The sequence below is a fragment of the Pocillopora verrucosa genome, chromosome 8 (assembly GCF_036669915.1).
Source record: "Pocillopora verrucosa isolate sample1 chromosome 8, ASM3666991v2, whole genome shotgun sequence".
Taxonomy (NCBI): domain Eukaryota; kingdom Metazoa; phylum Cnidaria; class Anthozoa; order Scleractinia; family Pocilloporidae; genus Pocillopora; species Pocillopora verrucosa.
In genome coordinates this window covers 18063120-18080425 of record NC_089319.1, presented here as the reverse complement: position 1 = coordinate 18080425, position 17306 = coordinate 18063120, and the positions used below count along the sequence as shown (strand labels likewise).

General features: G+C 37.9%; 2 protein-coding genes across 2 annotated transcripts; one reads left to right on the top strand and one right to left on the bottom strand.

The window, feature by feature from the left end:
• Window positions 1-1258: 1258 nt before the first annotated feature.
• Window positions 1259-3794, top strand: LOC131795423 (neuroglobin-like). The gene is made up of 3 exons (XM_059112990.2): window positions 1259-1503; window positions 2776-2980; window positions 3515-3794. Exons 1-3 carry the CDS (start codon window positions 1259-1261, stop codon window positions 3659-3661), a joined length of 597 nt encoding a protein of 198 aa, XP_058968973.2. The 3' UTR covers window positions 3662-3794.
• On the bottom strand, window positions 3713-15767 carry LOC131795468 (uncharacterized). The gene is made up of 19 exons (XM_059113044.2): window positions 15458-15767; window positions 14961-15054; window positions 13705-13812; window positions 13346-13439; window positions 12700-12825; window positions 12142-12267; window positions 11901-11947; window positions 11308-11384; window positions 10822-10891; window positions 10217-10331; window positions 9693-9743; window positions 9378-9444; window positions 8243-8352; window positions 7447-7542; window positions 7157-7348; window positions 6663-6850; window positions 5857-5891; window positions 5030-5093; window positions 3713-4595 (listed from the first exon to the last, which is right to left on the bottom strand). The coding sequence occupies exons 1-19, from the start codon at window positions 15571-15573 to the stop codon at window positions 4458-4460; spliced, it is 1914 nt and encodes a 637-aa protein (XP_058969027.2). The 5' UTR covers window positions 15574-15767; the 3' UTR covers window positions 3713-4457.
• Window positions 15768-17306: the final 1539 nt, after the last annotated feature.

Here is a 17306-nt window from a genome sequence, read left to right as displayed (position 1 = left end):
TTGCGCATGCCTGGCCGTTGACCACCGCTGTGTCGCTGAGGATTAAGGTATGAATCGGACCCAGTTCTGATGTTGTGCTTTACCCTTTGTCAGTTCTATCTTGGATTGGGTGGGAAATACTTGGAGATATATTGAAAATATCAGCCGATAAAGCCAACCTAAAAATCCAAAGAAGAGAGTAGACAGAGACAATATGAAGTATTCCCTTCCCTTCACGTCAGTGCCACAGAGTCAAGAAAACAAATCAAAAGAGAAGAAAAGAAAAGAGGAAAATTGCTCCAACTGCTGTAGCTGTTGGTCTAGAAATGCTACCGTATTTATGAAAAAAAAATTTTGGTTATTCTGTATCTACCATGATCTCCCAATGAAGATTTTAAGGCTATTGTTTCACAGACTCATAAAATATCTTTCTCTAGCATTTCAGTGTAACTCCCTTAATGATCGTGAAGATGCATATCTTTTAATAAAAGGAACCGACTATAATTCATGGATGACCGCAAATCTCATTGGTTATTACCAAGACAATTGGAGTTAATGTTTTTTTTTACTCGCAACTTTCAGCTTTTAGCGCATCTATGGAAAGAAAAGAATTGTACAATAGCGTACCATTAGAATGGTGCACAGCTCGTCTTTATAAAAATTCACCGCTAAAAACAATGGATATGTTTAAAACAATTCATTTTAAAACACCTAGGGTTTATAATTCTCGACTATCATAAAGTAACCAGTTATCAGAACTTTGAAACGCTATATTGAGGAATTTATTTGATATAATTTAATGGGAAGGTAAGTTTACATGGAGAGGCAAAAAATACGCAAAATGTGTGCTTGCGAGCAAACGCTACACTTACTGAAAACTAATTAAGTCTCTATCTTTCCAAATGCAAATCAAACTAATCACTGAATTAACGACAATTTCCTTTAAACAGGAAAAACTATCGGAGAAAATCGACATTCAATGTTTGTGGGAGTTGAGAAAATGGAGTTAGCTCTTCATGATTTTTCTCGTCTTTTAGGTTCTACGAATTATTTCGTCTCCGTTTCAATCGAGAGAGAACACGATAAGAGAGTTAATTCCAGCCTTTCGTAAATGTGATCAAAAGTTTCATTCCTCTTTTAATGAGGACTCGCTATGATTAATATTATGACAGCCATAATTCTTATCCATTTCGCATAATTTTTTTTCTTTTTTTGACACAATTTTTCTAAGATTTAAAATATTGTTCGTGCTAAGAGCTTTGATAGCAAAGTCATCTAAATGAACTCGACCCCAGACCTCTATCAAACAATTGCCAGACTCCATCTAGGAAAGGCGCGTAAACAATCAGTCTCTTTTACCCTTAGAGAGCAGAAGATAACTCAAGAAGCTATGGAGAGCGCAACCGGCAGCAATCTGACTCCCTCGTCAAAAGCACTCAGTGAAGATGATAAAGTTCTTGTCAGGGACACGTGGAGGGAAGCGACAAAGCCAGAAAGAGAGGCCGGACAAAAATTGTTCAAAAGGCGAGTATTGTGCGCCGACCGGCTTTGATGCAGATATAGGACACGGTCAGTCGGTTGAGGCATTTTGAAAAATCAGAGCCACATGTTTCAAGCTTATTATCTCCAATCCACGTCAATCTTTTTTTTATCTTTTAACGGTGCGTCCTACTCTCTGCTTCTCTCTTTCCAATTCAATGCTGTTCCATCTAAACAAACTGATATTTCTTATTATCCTTCAAGTGAAAAGTAATTTTTGAATGATCACCAAAGAATCAGATTGTTGTGACGGATCGAATTTTCAGTGTCACGTTATATGTAAATTACGAATGGATTCAATACCTGTAAGCAATTTAACGCCTGACTGACTGGCTTTGAATCGCCACTTACAATGCTTATTGCCCTGTGCGAGAAGCTAGGAAGATGCTTTCACGTGAAATTCATAGAAAACTTTCGCACTGATCGACATTCTTCTCCACAAACAAAGTTCATTCTCAGGCTTCCGACTGCTCCCTTAAGAACTTAAGCAATCAGGCGTTATTAATTGATAACGTTTATGTGACGCCTTATCCCGAGGAGAACTTCCCATTTTGGCCTAAATGCCTGTGTACCGTCAATATAAGGTATGGTTTCCGGGGTCTTGAATTTTAAACAAGGTGTACAGTTTCACGCCTTCAACAAGTTGTTAATTGATTCTCGCAGTGTACTGTCCACATGTGCGGTACTTGCACTCGTGTAAAGTGAATTTCATCAACTAACTTATAAACCAGACAAACGCTGTTCAGATTTCCACGTTTGAAAATGAAAATAATGGAAAACAGAAAGAAACAGTTTTTATAGTAAACAAATAAGATATAGCCTCTCGAAAACACTTGACCTTCGACAGATGAACGTTTACAGATTGCGCAGATAATGCTCTATAGTTCTGTTTTCCAGACGTTTCTTTATCGGTTTTAAAACAAGTTGATGATTTTCGGAGGTCAAAAAAAGGAGCTGCAACATGTTAACAGCAAGTAATGACTTAGCACTCCGGAGTGTTTACAAAACCGCTCAAACCTCTTCTGTTCGCCCGTGTTTATCAATGCTGAGCTTTACTTTCCCCTTTGTTTCCATCGCCGTGAATGTTCCTCACTCCTCCGGTTTTGCTAAGCCTTCGATTTTCTTGACAGCTTAGGGAGACGTTGTGCCCTTAGATTTAAATTTTTTAAAAACACTACATTATACTTTAGACATCTGGCTACGCTTCTCACAGCCAGTGCTTAGGTTGCTTTTGTTAACTTCTTTTGCAATTTTTAGGATATTTCAAATCGCTCCCGAAGCCCAGGACTATTTCTCCAGCTCCGACTTAGAGAGCGACGAATTCCAAGGTCATATCACGTCAGTTATCAGTACCTTAGATAAAGCTTTACAAAATCTAGACGACCTAACCCCTTTACTACCTACTCTGGAGAGACTAGGAACAATTCATGCCAACATGGGAATAAAAAGACAGCAGCTTAACGTAAGTATCGCAGGCTCCTATATCGTGATGAGCTGCCAGTGAAAACCTGTCTTCAATATAAATTAATTACAAATGGACAGGAAACGCATTTTTTAGCTTTATGTACAAAACATGAAAGAAAGGTAAAGAAAACAAGTCTAAGCGCATGCAAAACGTGTAGTGAGGTTAGTGAGGTCTCGTGGATAAAAAGTTTTATTTTAGGTATACTAATGGCAGTTTTAAAGCGGAGAATATTACTAAGGCAAGGGAGCGTATTTTTAAGGAATTGGAACATATCTTAACTGCGCTATACGAAAATTATTCATAAGCAACACGGACTTTTCCTTTTTAAATATAAAGAGGAAATGTGTTCTACGGTATGTAAAAAAAATACAATGAAAGAATACTGAGCTTATCTTTAAGAGTCGGGACCGAAGGGAAAAGTATTTGTGACGAAAAAGATACGAGTTGGAACTGACGCTTTCGGGAACCTATCTTTAGATTGTTGCTTATGTATTTTGGTTCATAATGTTAAATTTTACTTGTTATTGACAGGTAGTGAAACAAGCATTGCTGTTCACACTTTCCCAAGAATTACGAGAGCTCTTCACTGATGAATGCCGCAAAGCCTGGGAGATGACATTCGACATTTTGGCGGATGCCATGGCGACAGGAATGGTTGCTAATAGTAACGATGACTAGTCAGAATTTGCGAGAACTTTCTCGCAACTGAAGTCAACGAACTGTAAAAAGCGAAAAAGTTTGGAAACCACACTTATTGAGGAAAGTTAGTGAGGTAACATGTCAGGTTAAAGCAGCTCTGAAACTCATTCTAGCAACGACCCATTGAAAGCAATACATAAAAATTTCTTTCATGTAAATAAAAGGTTTTTCAGTTATAAACCATTCAATTATAATTATGTTATCACGACCAGAGGATCATTTTTGAGTGTCATAAAGCCAAGCCCAAAGTTATCACAGCCAGCCGATTAGAACAAAGGAAGTGGTAGGCTCTTCAGAGAAGACCAGAACTCGAAGTAAAAAAAAAGAAGCGCGGGAAGAACGCAAGTGATTGAGTCGCGGCAAGTTTTAGTTTGATTCTGTTCGGTTGGGGATTTAGCGAGCGTACGTTTTCTAAACCACAAACAAATCAAAACCAATGAATTCCGGATCACCTTCGAGACTCAGTTGAAAATGGTTTGAAAATGACCCAACGTTTTCAATTTTGTCAAGACTTCTTAGCGAGTAAAAACAGCTTGCGACCTCCTCTGAAATTTTTAAAGCTATGTCACACGCAGGAAGTCCACATTTCTCCTCAGGGGACAACAAAGATCGACAGAATAAGGCTTACAATGCACTGTAGCTGCTCTTAAATGTACGTAGTTTATTATGCGCGCCAAACAATCACATGTTGTACTCATCGTCAACAAACTTGTGAGGATCCACTTCAATCTTGACTTCTCTAGAGTAAATCCATGTAACACTAAGCCAATAATCCCTACGTAAAGTCAAGTCTCTTCTCCTTACATTCAAATGACGTCATTTCCAAATCCGGTGACATCAAGAGGTCAGGTGACGTCATGGTCTTTGGAGATGATTCAAAAGTTGACGGGGAATGTTGAAAAAGGGGTTTAACCTGCAAAATTAAATGGAAATATTTTTCTCAAGTTTGATCGCAGTATTCCCGAAGCTCAACTGAATTGTCCTGAAACTCGATCCGACCTGATCCTTAAGTTTTCGATAGAGAAGGAGAAATGATCGAGTCAATTTGGGGGAATTTGAAGAAACTGTTAACTTTCAGATAAATGGTGACAAACGAAGATGTCTGCCAGTCCTCTGCAGGCCATCAGTTTATCACATCTCCCTGATGACTGTATAATTTGCACTCTTGAGTATAGAGAGAGGACCACAACAAAGTCACTTCGACCAGGACTCGAGCCCAGATCGTTCGGTTCGAAATCCAGCGCGTAAACTAATGAACCACTACGTTCCCCACGCATTTGACTTTTTCTTTACGTGTATCAATGAAAATACAGCTGAAGGACGAAAAAGATGCAAATGTACTCATACCTGAGAGCGTCTGAGAGGGGTAGGAGTATTGAATTGCTTGAAGGCGTGTTGATTTGTGGCAGAGCTAAAGATCGTTGAATACAACAAAATGCAAAGTTATTAATGGTTTATTGCATCCATTTTGAAATCACTGGTGATTCTTGTAATCCGATTAGCTCTCATTGGTGCGATTTATTCACGAATCGCACCATTTTTTGCTCTAAATCGCACCTTTTTCCCAGCCAATGAGGAAAATTTACTAAAATGCAACCAGTTGCTTGTTTAAAGAAACCAAACAAGGTGAAAGTACGTCGTACAAATCTAGTGGCTCTTTGATTGAGTGTCGTTAACCAAACACAAAGTAATCACGAAGATCAGTCACAACAAAGGAGAGCATTACAGTGCTCTCTCTAAGTAGCCAGTTCGAACTCAAAGTCAAAACAAGCAAGCTGCCTGAAGCGCAGTGTTTCACGTGACCAGCCCATGGTTGGTTTTAGTTTTGCCTCTGATTGGTTGAGAGGGCGGCGTAAGTTTTCTGGCCCAATCACAGATCGAAGTAAAGCACAACCAGTACAATCTTGGATTACTTTCGACACTTGCTTGAAAATTGCTCTGTAGCATGAAGCGACAAGGGGTATTGCTACTCCCTAGTATGGGATATCAGAAAATAGGATGTTAACCCCCTCCCAGCATTTCATCAGGTTTTCCTGATAATATGTTCCTACCCCTATACGCTCCTGGGTAGAGAGAGAGGCACCATGAAAAAAAAAAATGCCTTCACGTGGGTGCACGCCCTTTGAAAAGAGGTTGCACCATATGATATCATTACTTTAAATTGTTTCACTTACCTTCGCACCAGACTGTTGGGAGACTGGACCTTTGCCTTCAAAATAAAGAATACAGACAAAAGATGAAGACGTTTCCAATATGGAACCTAAACTTACCAAGGTAATGGTAATCTACTTCATGAATAGAATAGAATATAATAGCTTTATTTGGATGGTTACATCGCAGTCGCAGACTAAATTGCGTCAAAATACAATTCAAATGAAGGTAAAAAGTTTGATAATAATGATTTTCAATAATGCTAGGATCTATGATTTACGTATAATATAAAATACTATAGGCTTAAATGTTGTAAATACATTTACAAGTTGCTTGCCATATCGAAAATGAAGGTATTTTCCAAACTGTCTGTGCGAGTCGCAATACGTTTGAAACGCGTGGCCTCCTTAAAATGCATTTCGAGATGTTCCTATCCGGCAATAACTGATGTAGTTTGTGGTGAATAAAAACTGATCACAAGATAGGAATACCGGCAAAGCTAAAAAAAGTGCTGTTAAAAAACGAAAAAGTAGAACAAACAGTATATAGCTAAAGCGGTACACGTCTTTTAAAATTACGCGTGCTGGATGTGCCGGCAGTTTTTTTGCTTCCATTGACAGTAGTTATATTTCAAGTTTTTTTGTAAGAATATGTTTCCTGGATAATTTGTGAATGTTTTAGGAAGCGTTAATCATTAATCATATCTTGGAATTTTAAAAAGTAATAACAATGCACCCTTCCAATTAATTTCATCCAACTGACTATTCACATCAAGGATATCTTTTCGCTGCGTTCCATAATTCCTTCAGTTTTACCGCTGTTTACTCACCACAGTCCCCACAGGGGTTCGCTGTCCCGCGAAGCGCGGACTTCTCCTTACAGGACTCCCCAGACTGCCTTGGAAAACCACGTGACGTCTTCTAAGCACATCTTTTCCATTATTAGATCTTCTGCGGGATACCTTATTGTAACGATTATGACGTTTGTGCTGACCCACGGGCTTCCTAACACCGCTCACTAGGGGAACAAGATGGGGATATTGTAAGTTATTTAAAGAAAAGTTGATTGTAATGCGGAATTCCTGGTTGGAGAGGCTACATCAATGTGACGTTTCTCTTCTGCCTGGACAGAGCTGAAAAACGTATGCAACCTTCAGCGTTGGTTGTCTACTTGAGGTTAAAAAAAAACCCTTGTTGTGGGTTTAATGTCACCACTTTTATATTTTTCAAAAGCACTGCTAAGTATAGCTTTGCAACAGATTTGCCATGAATTTACAAGCTATTTCGTGACATGCGCAGTTTCTCGAGTGCCAATAACACAAACCTTTTCCATGCTGTGTCTTCAAGGCTCCTGCTGCTGAACAGCATAACGAGGGCGTGAGCACACTTGGACTTTGCCCGCTGACAACTGAAAATGTGGTCATCTCGATGTCGTTAGTAGTAAATTTGGCCTCTGATTCATCGTTCGAAGAAAAAAATCCAACAAAGCGCTGGAAAAGGGACGGTTCAGCCGGTGCTACACGAATAGTGAAAACAGCAACAAACATGAAAATATGCTACATGTATATTTAGAAACAACCGTTCTCCCTATCTTTAAAAGCCTTTTTATTCTACCTTGAGGGGATTGATTGCTGAAGGTTCGTTGTCTTTTCCTGTTGTCGTCCTCATTCTGATTGTTCAAACTTCTCTTGTTACCTCTTGTTGTATTTGCTACCAAGACAAGGAATAAGAGCGAATAAATACCCCCGCGCAAGTAACAACACGCATTTGCTCGTTACACGCGCGTAATGTTGCAAATGATTCCTTGGTCTGGTACTAAACAACCAGAGGCATAGAATAGAAGACTTGCATCTAAATCGATCTTCCAGTCCAAATTTTACAACACAAACATGTATGTAGTAATGGCGTGCTACTCCTTAAACTGAGAGGAGTGGTAAAAGAAGAAAAATTAGCAGGAAAACAAGTCGTTGACATTTTGCAAAACACGAACTGTACTTGATTACAGTAGTTACAGTTGGAAGATTGCGTGTAATCTTAACGCATTCGTATGCGAGAGATTTGCGTGTCTCGCGCGTGGAATTTGCTTTAGTGAGCGTGAGCTGTATTATTTGTCGTAAACCCTGGAGAATGGTAGGATGGCAACTAGATTAAGCCATGATACAAGAACAGTTCTGCTTTGGTACGCAAAGATGCTTGTTGGTGTTCTTAAAACGACAGTTTCAGCCGAGGCTCTTAGGGTCCTTTCAGGAAAAACTCTTAAACCAGGTATAAAAATCGAAATCCTTCATGAGGAAGGACGCATTCTTCTTGGTGCTAGGTACAAGTTATAACGGGGCCATTAGCGAATAAGATCACTTGAAACTCTTAAATCAGCTCCAAAAGTATACAACGAGTACAATTAACACAGTACCTTTGCAACCAGCCTCTTCCTCATCAAGTATAGCTTGAATTGAGTCAATTTCCCATCTCTGAATTGGCTTCACTTTCCAAATTGCGGCAACCAGCTTTTCACGAGTGATCCTGTTGAGGTGGTAAAACTGGATTCAGATTAATGTACCCTAAACACCTCATACGTAGCTAATTAATCCTTTAACTCCCATGGGTGACCAAGACAGAATTTCTCCTTACAATATCAATACAATGTCAACCAGTTAAATGACAAAAATAAATAAAAATGTCCATTTGGGGACAATTAGTCGATCCGATACTAAATTCTCTGAACTAACATCATAAGAAATGTATGGCTGACAGTAAGGAGAATTACAAATTTGATCTGGGAGTTAAAGGGTTAACTAATTACAGCCTTACATCAACATGCATATTCTCCATACTATTAGCTCAACAAATTCTACAGTACCCACAGGGAGAATTTGTTTGACAATCAGGAGCTTCTTTAGTGGGTATTCCCATACCTTACATGTTTGATTCAGGAGTGGTACTGTATGGATTAAAGGGTAAACAATAAATGAAGATCTAGTCAGCAAAATGTGAGACAGCTCATTCAAGCAAACAATTATTACTGGTAACAGCTCTTTTTCATGCAAGAGAAAATAAATGTTTACAAACTTGACTAAAGACTGTTCTCTTTTGTTAACACTCCTCATCTTAGCATTCAACTCTGGTGTCTTTTTATTGGTCTGGGAGACACAGTTGCCTAATAGTAAGTGAGCTGGCGTCTGGGTTGAGAGGTCTGGGTTTGAGACCTGGCTGGGTCATTGCGTCGTTTTCTTGTTCTCAGTGCCTCTCCACTCAGGAGTATAAATGGGTAATGGCAAATTGTTGGGGAAGTCTAATGAATTGCTGAGAAGTAACCGTGTGATGAACTGGCTTCCTACCCAGGAGGGAGCAGAAAACCAGGATAAGTGTCAGCTGGATGGGCCATGTGGCTTGAATACAGACTTTACTATACTATCCCCTATGACAGCCTCCTCTTTATCATGGCTTCTCTCCTTCGTTTTTAAGGTGGCTTTTGTAATAAGATTCAGCTGCATTATGTCCAATAAGAGAGAATTTGTTCACTGTTTCATAGATTTTAATTGACTTACAAACTTGCTGAAGGACGCAGTAATATCGGCAGAACTTGTGCTATTTCCGTCAATGGAAGAATCTCAACTGCAATTTCAAATAATGAAGACGTACATGTAAGTCTCACATTCTGCATTCTCCAGAGTGGTCCATAAAATTGGTGAATAAGACATACATATATGGATTCTCTGTGACATATTGCACACTACCAATGATAGATCACAAAGAAAAGAAAAAGAAAAGGAGCTACTTCAATGTACAACTAAAAGATGTAATCCGTAAATAAACTGCCGCACCAATAACAACATTATCAAAAATAAAACAAAATAGCAAACCTGACAAGACGTCCAGAAGTGCAAGGGCAACTTGGAAGATAATGGACATGCCTGAAATAAAATATGACTACTAGTAATCAATTCAGCTGAGCTAAATGCATCCAAAGAAACTGCCAAATGGGCAAGCTGTTAATTTTTACAACTTTTGTTATGTACATATTGTGGTTTGATTCTGTTTCTGGTTTAATTTTTTTTTCTTTACTTGGAAAATTGGAACACTAGATAAAATCAACCCATATGCAATGATTGTATTCAATGGAGGCACAGTGTTAACAATCCTCTCTTTTTAAGAATGACTAGAATTTGCTTTCTCACTACAATATCACCTCGCAGTCACAAATTAAGGTCATGAGAATAAAGAAAATGATCATCAACTAAAGAAGCTCTGGATTGTGGAACAAATTCTCCTAATCAGCACATTAGGAAATGTTCAGAGAACAGTATGGAGAATATGCATACTGATGTTAGGAAGTAAAGGGTTACTCAGAAAGTAAACCTCGTTTATCACAACCACAGCATCATACCTTCCAAGAGAAGCAAATCCCAAATGGTGAGCACAGCATCCCAGCATGGGAGAGATGTAAACAACGCCATGAACCATGGTGTCAGGTACATGAGAGGCGACACACCATGCATCTCCTAGAATTCAGATTTGAGCATCACTATTTGCCACTAGAAAAGGTCTTAATTGTGTACTAAACTGTTTTCCCAAAGAAGGCTTTGAATTTCAAAACCTGTATATTTTCATAATTATACTAAATCTCACAAAAGATGGTCTTGTATCAATAACTTAATGTATTAGGCCATTGTAGCTACATATAATAAGTATCTTACAAATGACATTGATGATTAATTTTTGACATGCCCCTCCATTCTTAAAATTTCAATTGACATGTAATCACTTTCATTGTCAGCCCTGGGGGTTGCTGATCTGTCTGCCTTAGAAATCCTTAAGATGTACTCAAATGGAGGGGCCTATTGCTAAGCTGTTAGGAATCAATTGTGAACCTTCTATTCAAAACTTCTGTAAGAGAACACCATCAGGTCAGTTTTATCACCCTAACCCTAAGAAGGTGTAAATGGAAGTGTACAACTAGACAACTGGAAAAAAATTGTAAAAAGACTCTACCAGGTGTTTGTATAGCTTGGTTCGTCTCTGTTGCATTAGTCTCTCAAAAACTGATGCATGTCTTTGTATCCTAAAGATATGACATAGAAGCAATAAATTTCAGACTGCTACATTGTATGACATCTAGTTAATATGCAGTGTGTATCTACAGGGAAGCTAGTTATGCCACACAATCAACTTTTTTGCATTGTTTTGTTACGTGTTTTATTGGTGTTACTCTTCAGGTGAAAAGAGTGAGGCTTAATAGTGTTACAGGTAAATAAAATCAGTCATTGGGAATGCAAGTCGAATAAAAGAAAGTAACTTGTAAGGAAACTTGTTTGCAAAAAAGGAAAAGAAGGTTTTATCATCATCTGATGAATCTGATGAGTTGGTTGAATCACAGAGTGGAGGAAAGCAAAGTTCATCAAAAAAAGGACACAGTCAGGACAAAACAGTCAATTGCAAAACTAAGCGTTCTCTTGGTGTTACTGTCAAGGAACTTACTTTCCAAGTGAATCATTAAAATAGCCGGCTAAGTACTTTGGTCTCTCAAACATAGAAACCAAACACCAAAAGGAATCCTGAAAGATATTGTATAAAGATACTTTTAAAAAAATCAAGTATATCACTGTATTGCAAAAAACAGTTGAGTGTTTCAGTAAATTAATGATAGTTCAAAATCATATACAAAAATGCTGTTTATTCAATTCCAAAAAAATTTAAATTCTGAAAAATAATTAAATTTTTTCTTAATCATAAAATTAAAAAAATGAATTTCTGTCATTTTTCTTTCAAATTGCCTTCATTTTAAGGAAAAGTTGTTCAGTGACAAATGCATTGAAGAGTACATGTTCCATCCAGATGTTGGTTGTGGAGTGGATTATTCTATTTTACATACTAGATTACTGGAGTCCTGTAGTGTGAGGGTTTTAATTGGTTTATGGGAAATTTATTTAGAAAATATGATTCAAAATGACTTTTATTCCACCCCTTATTGGCTTAATCTAGCAATCCTTAATATCCTGTTTGTACTTGTTAAATAATTATTTTAAAGAGACTAGTTATTGAGAGAAGAGTCAAACATCAAATAAACCTACCTCCTCATCCATGTTCATAAGAAACATTCCTGCAATGTAGGACATGCCTGTGAAAATTATCAATAGGAAAAAAAAAAAGAAAATGTTTCTTAGAAACTAAGATTAGAAGGTAAAACAAGCACCAGCTAGCTAATGGCATTTTCTAAAAGGGGAAAATAGGCTGAGGTTTACCTCGGCAATATGACAAGTACCAGTAGTAGATAGCATTTGCCCAAAAAGCGGAAAACAGGCTGAGGTTTACCTTGGCAATATGACACTTGAGGATTATACATTGCATACACTGCCAGAACTCTAAAGAGAGTTGCTCTTCCCTCTTTTCCTTCACTTGTCCCTTCTATGAACATCTTATGACTTGGGAAAGATCTGTCTAAATAATGAATATTACAGTCACTGTTAGGCACGTTGGATCCATTTAAGAATAAATTGTAGCACATCAATATAATTCAGACTGGTAAGAAATTAAAGCCTATAGGCACTTACTATTGGAATCAAACTTTTCAGCAATCATCAGTTTATTTTCACTTTCCTTGTAATTACAACTACAGTTACATGAACCTTGATTTATTTGTTTGAGAAGGGAAAAGTGGAAGTGATAAAGCACAGTACGTGTGGGATGGAATTTTGGGATTGCTTTGGGCACTTAATGAGGCAAACAAAAGCACACAGATTGGTATGAGTATTTTTAATTCACACCCTGTCAAAGAAATCAAAGTTCATTTCCAATTTTTGGAGAGGTGCAATTAAACTTTGAAAGGTATACTGCACAAGGGAAATATTACAAACTATTACATTCACCAACCTATATCCAACATGATTTGTCTGAAAACTGATATCTGCTTATGAAGATTCCTCTTCCACTGTCTTGTCATGATGACAGTGTTAGGGCTATCTATGAGATTTTCCTTGTTGCTGTCGACCAGTGACCCTACAACACAAATGAGAATTACAATGTACATGTAAATGGCATTGACTCCATGAAAAATAGCTTGTACAGGAAAAAGGCCTTGCCACTCCAATGAAAAAGAGGTATAATAAGTGTAATAACTATCTATCTAGCGACTGGAATACAAACTAAAGCCTTGACTTTTGTATATCCTAAAAATAATATATTCTTTTGTCTCCATGCTATATCAGCTCTTATTGTTTCCTTTCAAGCTAAACTGTTTCAAAATCATTGAAGCTACCATCAAGGCAAAGACAGCTGATTATCACAATTAGTAAGAGCAAAAAGTTGTCACTATTTTAGAATACTAAGATTGTTAACTTGGAATTGAAGCATCAACTCAACTTTAAAAATTAATACAAATCAAGAAGAAGCCTTTTAAAGAGGCAATTCACAGTTAATGATTCCATAGCATTGACTCTAGAGGATAGAAATCACTTCTGACTGCATTATACATGTACATGTAGTTAATTACAACTGGAATATCAGATTGGAATCTCACCAACAATTTGCCCTAGTCTTGAAATACAGTTTGTCCCTCCATATTCACTGACTCCCAAGTCGACAAGAAGTTGGCGTATCTCCGCTAAGCAGGCCTAAGAAATTATAGAACTTTAAAAATTAGTTTGGTAAAAAGTTAAACACCAAAGATACAAAATGTCATGTATAGTTTGCTGAGAAAGAACAAACTTTGCATGTTTAAGAACTTAGAGAATTAATATGGGTTACAAATGCTCAACTTGGAAACTTAAATTTTTCTTGATGCACAGGAACCGTAACATTTTCACAGCACCATTAGTTACACTATCATTACTGTTATGCCAATAAAAAAAAACTGATATTAACTGTACTTATGATTACCTGGTAATCAAATAAAGAGATAGCCTTGATAGCTTGGCTTCCAACCATTTTGTTCCAAATCTTTCCTCTCATGTCATCAGGTACACCTTGCTTAATGAAGCGCCGAACCTGTGTAATGCACATGTATGCTCCATGACATTATTATGATCATGTAGGACTCCCTTGATCAAAGAACCATACTGCGGCTATAGTTACAGTGTGTACAAGGTACCTCTACTAAGGACTAACTGTCCTTGGTTTAACTAGAACTACAGATAGATTGAAGAACCAAATCATAAGCTCAGAGGTCAGATTAATGAACACGTTGATTTTGATTTAATGTATCTGTCAACCGTTGGTTGATCATCTCTCAACTGTTGATCAATAGTTGTGTGACAGTTGACCAGATGTCAACCAACAGCTGGAAGATTATCAACTAACACTCTCACAAATTGTTGTTTTGCAATAAGCTGAATTACCCATGCATTTTGATTGGTTCTTACTTAACCCTTTACTCCCTAACATCAGCATCGATATTCTCCATACTATTCACTATACATTTCCCAAGGTGCTGACAAAGAGAATTTGTTTAATAATCAAGATCTGCTTTAGTTGGTGATCATTTCTTCTATTCTCATGACCTTAATGTTTGATTCAAGGGTGATATTGTAAGGAGAAATTAGATGCTAGTCACTCTTGAGGATTAAAGGTTAAAATCTATTGGAGGACAGATGCACAGACCACATGACCATTAAACCTTTAACTCCCATGAGTGACCAAGACAGAATTTCTCCTCGCAATATCAATACAATATCAACCAGATAAGTGATGAGAATAAAGAAAAATATCAATTTGGGGATAATTAGTTGATCCAATACTAAATTTTCTGAACTAACATTATACAGTAAGACTTGTATGGTTGACAGTAAGGAGAATAAGGTTTAACATTTTTTTGCTTCTTTATCACATTAAAACAAGTAGATTCTATGTTGCCATGATAGATCACAGAAGGTGTCATTATGCAATAAGTATACATTTGTATCAGTGACACACTAGGCTGTGACTTGCATGCAACTTCTTTGTTCTTGCCACATTTTGACATCATCTGTAATCTATTACTTAACAGATGCATAGCAACAAAGAACCTATTCAAAGTTGACATTGCTATTTTCTGCTTGTTGGTCAACATCTGAACTGAGACAGCAACCAAGAGTCAGTTGCAAAAATGTTTATAATGCTTTTATCATGTCTATTTTGACACAAAAATTTTTGCTTACCCGTTTAGGAGAAAAGAGCTGATTTTCCTCCCAGTTTGAGAGCATCTTTGTCCAAAATTGTCTAACTTTGGAACTTTCAGCATCTGAATGTTGTCTAGTTTACAAAATGGAAAAACATTTTTGGTCGAAAGTAAAGGAACTTTGTCTAAAACATAGATAAAAACATGTGTCGGGACTACAGCACCGAAGAGTGGTCTCAATTCTTCAGCTGTAGATTATAATGACAACCAGCTTGTGATCAGAGGATACATGTATATAATCAGCGGTCTTTCATGATCAATCTTTACAACTAAACTCGTCAATACATGAATGCAAAGCAACCATATATACGACAGACTAATAACGCATTGTTTCATTTTATATCAAGCGTTTGTATAAACAAAGCAGTCCCGTCTGGTATGGCTACTCTACAGCAAACTTGTTAAGTTCACGAAATTTAAAGTTAGAGACCTACATTGAAGGCGCTACAATAACGTGAGAAATGACCACGATCTCACCTGTATTCGTGGGTTCTACAGTCATCAACTGCAAATTCAGAACTTGTATCATACACTGCAAAGCCGTAGCGATCGTAACAAGTTACTTGCGAAACACGCTTGTCATCACTCGCCATGTTTGTTTCCTTTTCGGCGCGAAGGTAATTATTTGGCTGTTCACGTCTTTTCGTAGCTTTTAACTATTCAGTATTTATGTTTACACAACTGGGAAACAGAGAATTTCTTCTTTAGTGAGACATGAAAGCTAAACTCGTTCCATAAAGGGTGGTTTTAAAGCTTCGTTTCCTCTGAGTTCAGCACTAACTCTTTCAAAAACAACCGCCTTTTGTTCGTTGGGGGATTGGGTCGAGGAATTTAGATACCAGTGCTAACTCGGCCAACTCCCAAGAGCGTGGAGGTCGCGCAAGAGGTCGCAAACGGTGTCCTAAATGAGTTTTTTGGTTTAGTTAAGGGATATCAGCTGCTCACGTTCTCTAGAGACTAAAACCAACAAATTGACCAGTTTCAACCAAATTTGATATGCACGGAATTTATATTTTAAATACGCTCAATTTCACCACAAAATGGAAAGGTGTGGGAGAGGTTTCATTACTTTGTTGCGTCATGAAGTGTTTGTGGCGTAATAGTAATACTATAAACTTCCTCGTTCACTCAACCTTAGTTCTTATAATGCTTTCCCCATTTAACACAACAAACCGGGCCACTTTCCAAAACCCAAGACATGTGCCAGGGTAAGAAACGTAATCAGAAATTTATTTGACGAGATGAACTAAGAACAGTTAGGCTTAATTTTCAACAATACCAAAATGCACCTTTGTTTTCATTTAGCTATGCAGGCTATTGTCCCCAAGCCAAGTTCTGGCATTACGGCGACACATTTGGTAACACCACAGCGAAGTGTTTCCAGGACAGAAGGACAGCTAAGCTGAACAGTAGTAAGGCGACACAACCAGGAACATACGGTGATGGCAGACCTGAATTTCCAACTGTTTACTCCAACACGCCCAACTTGGTCCTCGCTGCTCGAACGAGAACGAGAGAGAGATGGCGCAATGCCAAGAAATACTCTCTGTTTAATGAACACGAAAGAGGACGAGAAGTCAAGGAATTTGACCAGGTATTTACTTCGGATAACTTGAGCGCATCTAGAGTGAGCGTCGCGCTTTAGCAACAAACACAACAGAAGAGGAGCGCTTCATCGCGCGTTAACGCTTTACGCGCGCCAAACTGAGTGCACGATACTTACACCAATGTGCCTCAAAGTGTGATGGATTATCAATGCTTTTTGTCATAAGGCACGTAGGACAACATTAACAAACCGCGAGGCTTGCTCGCTAATACGGTTACAGTGCAAAGTTCTTCCAGTGCAGTAAGGCACATAAGGCCCCTTGAAAGGTCGAGCTTAGTTCAAATATAGGTTGACTGAGCCGATAAGATCACACCCTTTTTTAATTTGGAACTGTAAAATCGAAGCAGGAAGACTACTCGTAAAATTTAGCGGAAAAAAAAATACATGAAATGTGGCATTAGCAAAATTAAGTAGGCGTCTCTAATATGAACGATACGCTGATCCTTTCAATTAAAGTGATTTTACTCTAAGGTCAGGTTCCTGAAGTTACCTGTAAATAAGTTCTCCAACTCAATACAGGAGCCATAATGGTATCTGATAGTTTGTTTGTTTGTTCTATTTTCGATCAAGCTTGCTCAGAGTCATCGAGAATATTACATGGATGGAATTGGTACAGTTCTAAGAGTGGAGCGTTTTGTAATCCCTCGAAAAGAGCAGTCAGCAATAACCAGGTAATATTCAATCGTAGGGACCAGTCAGTAATTTCTGCAAGGGGGAGGG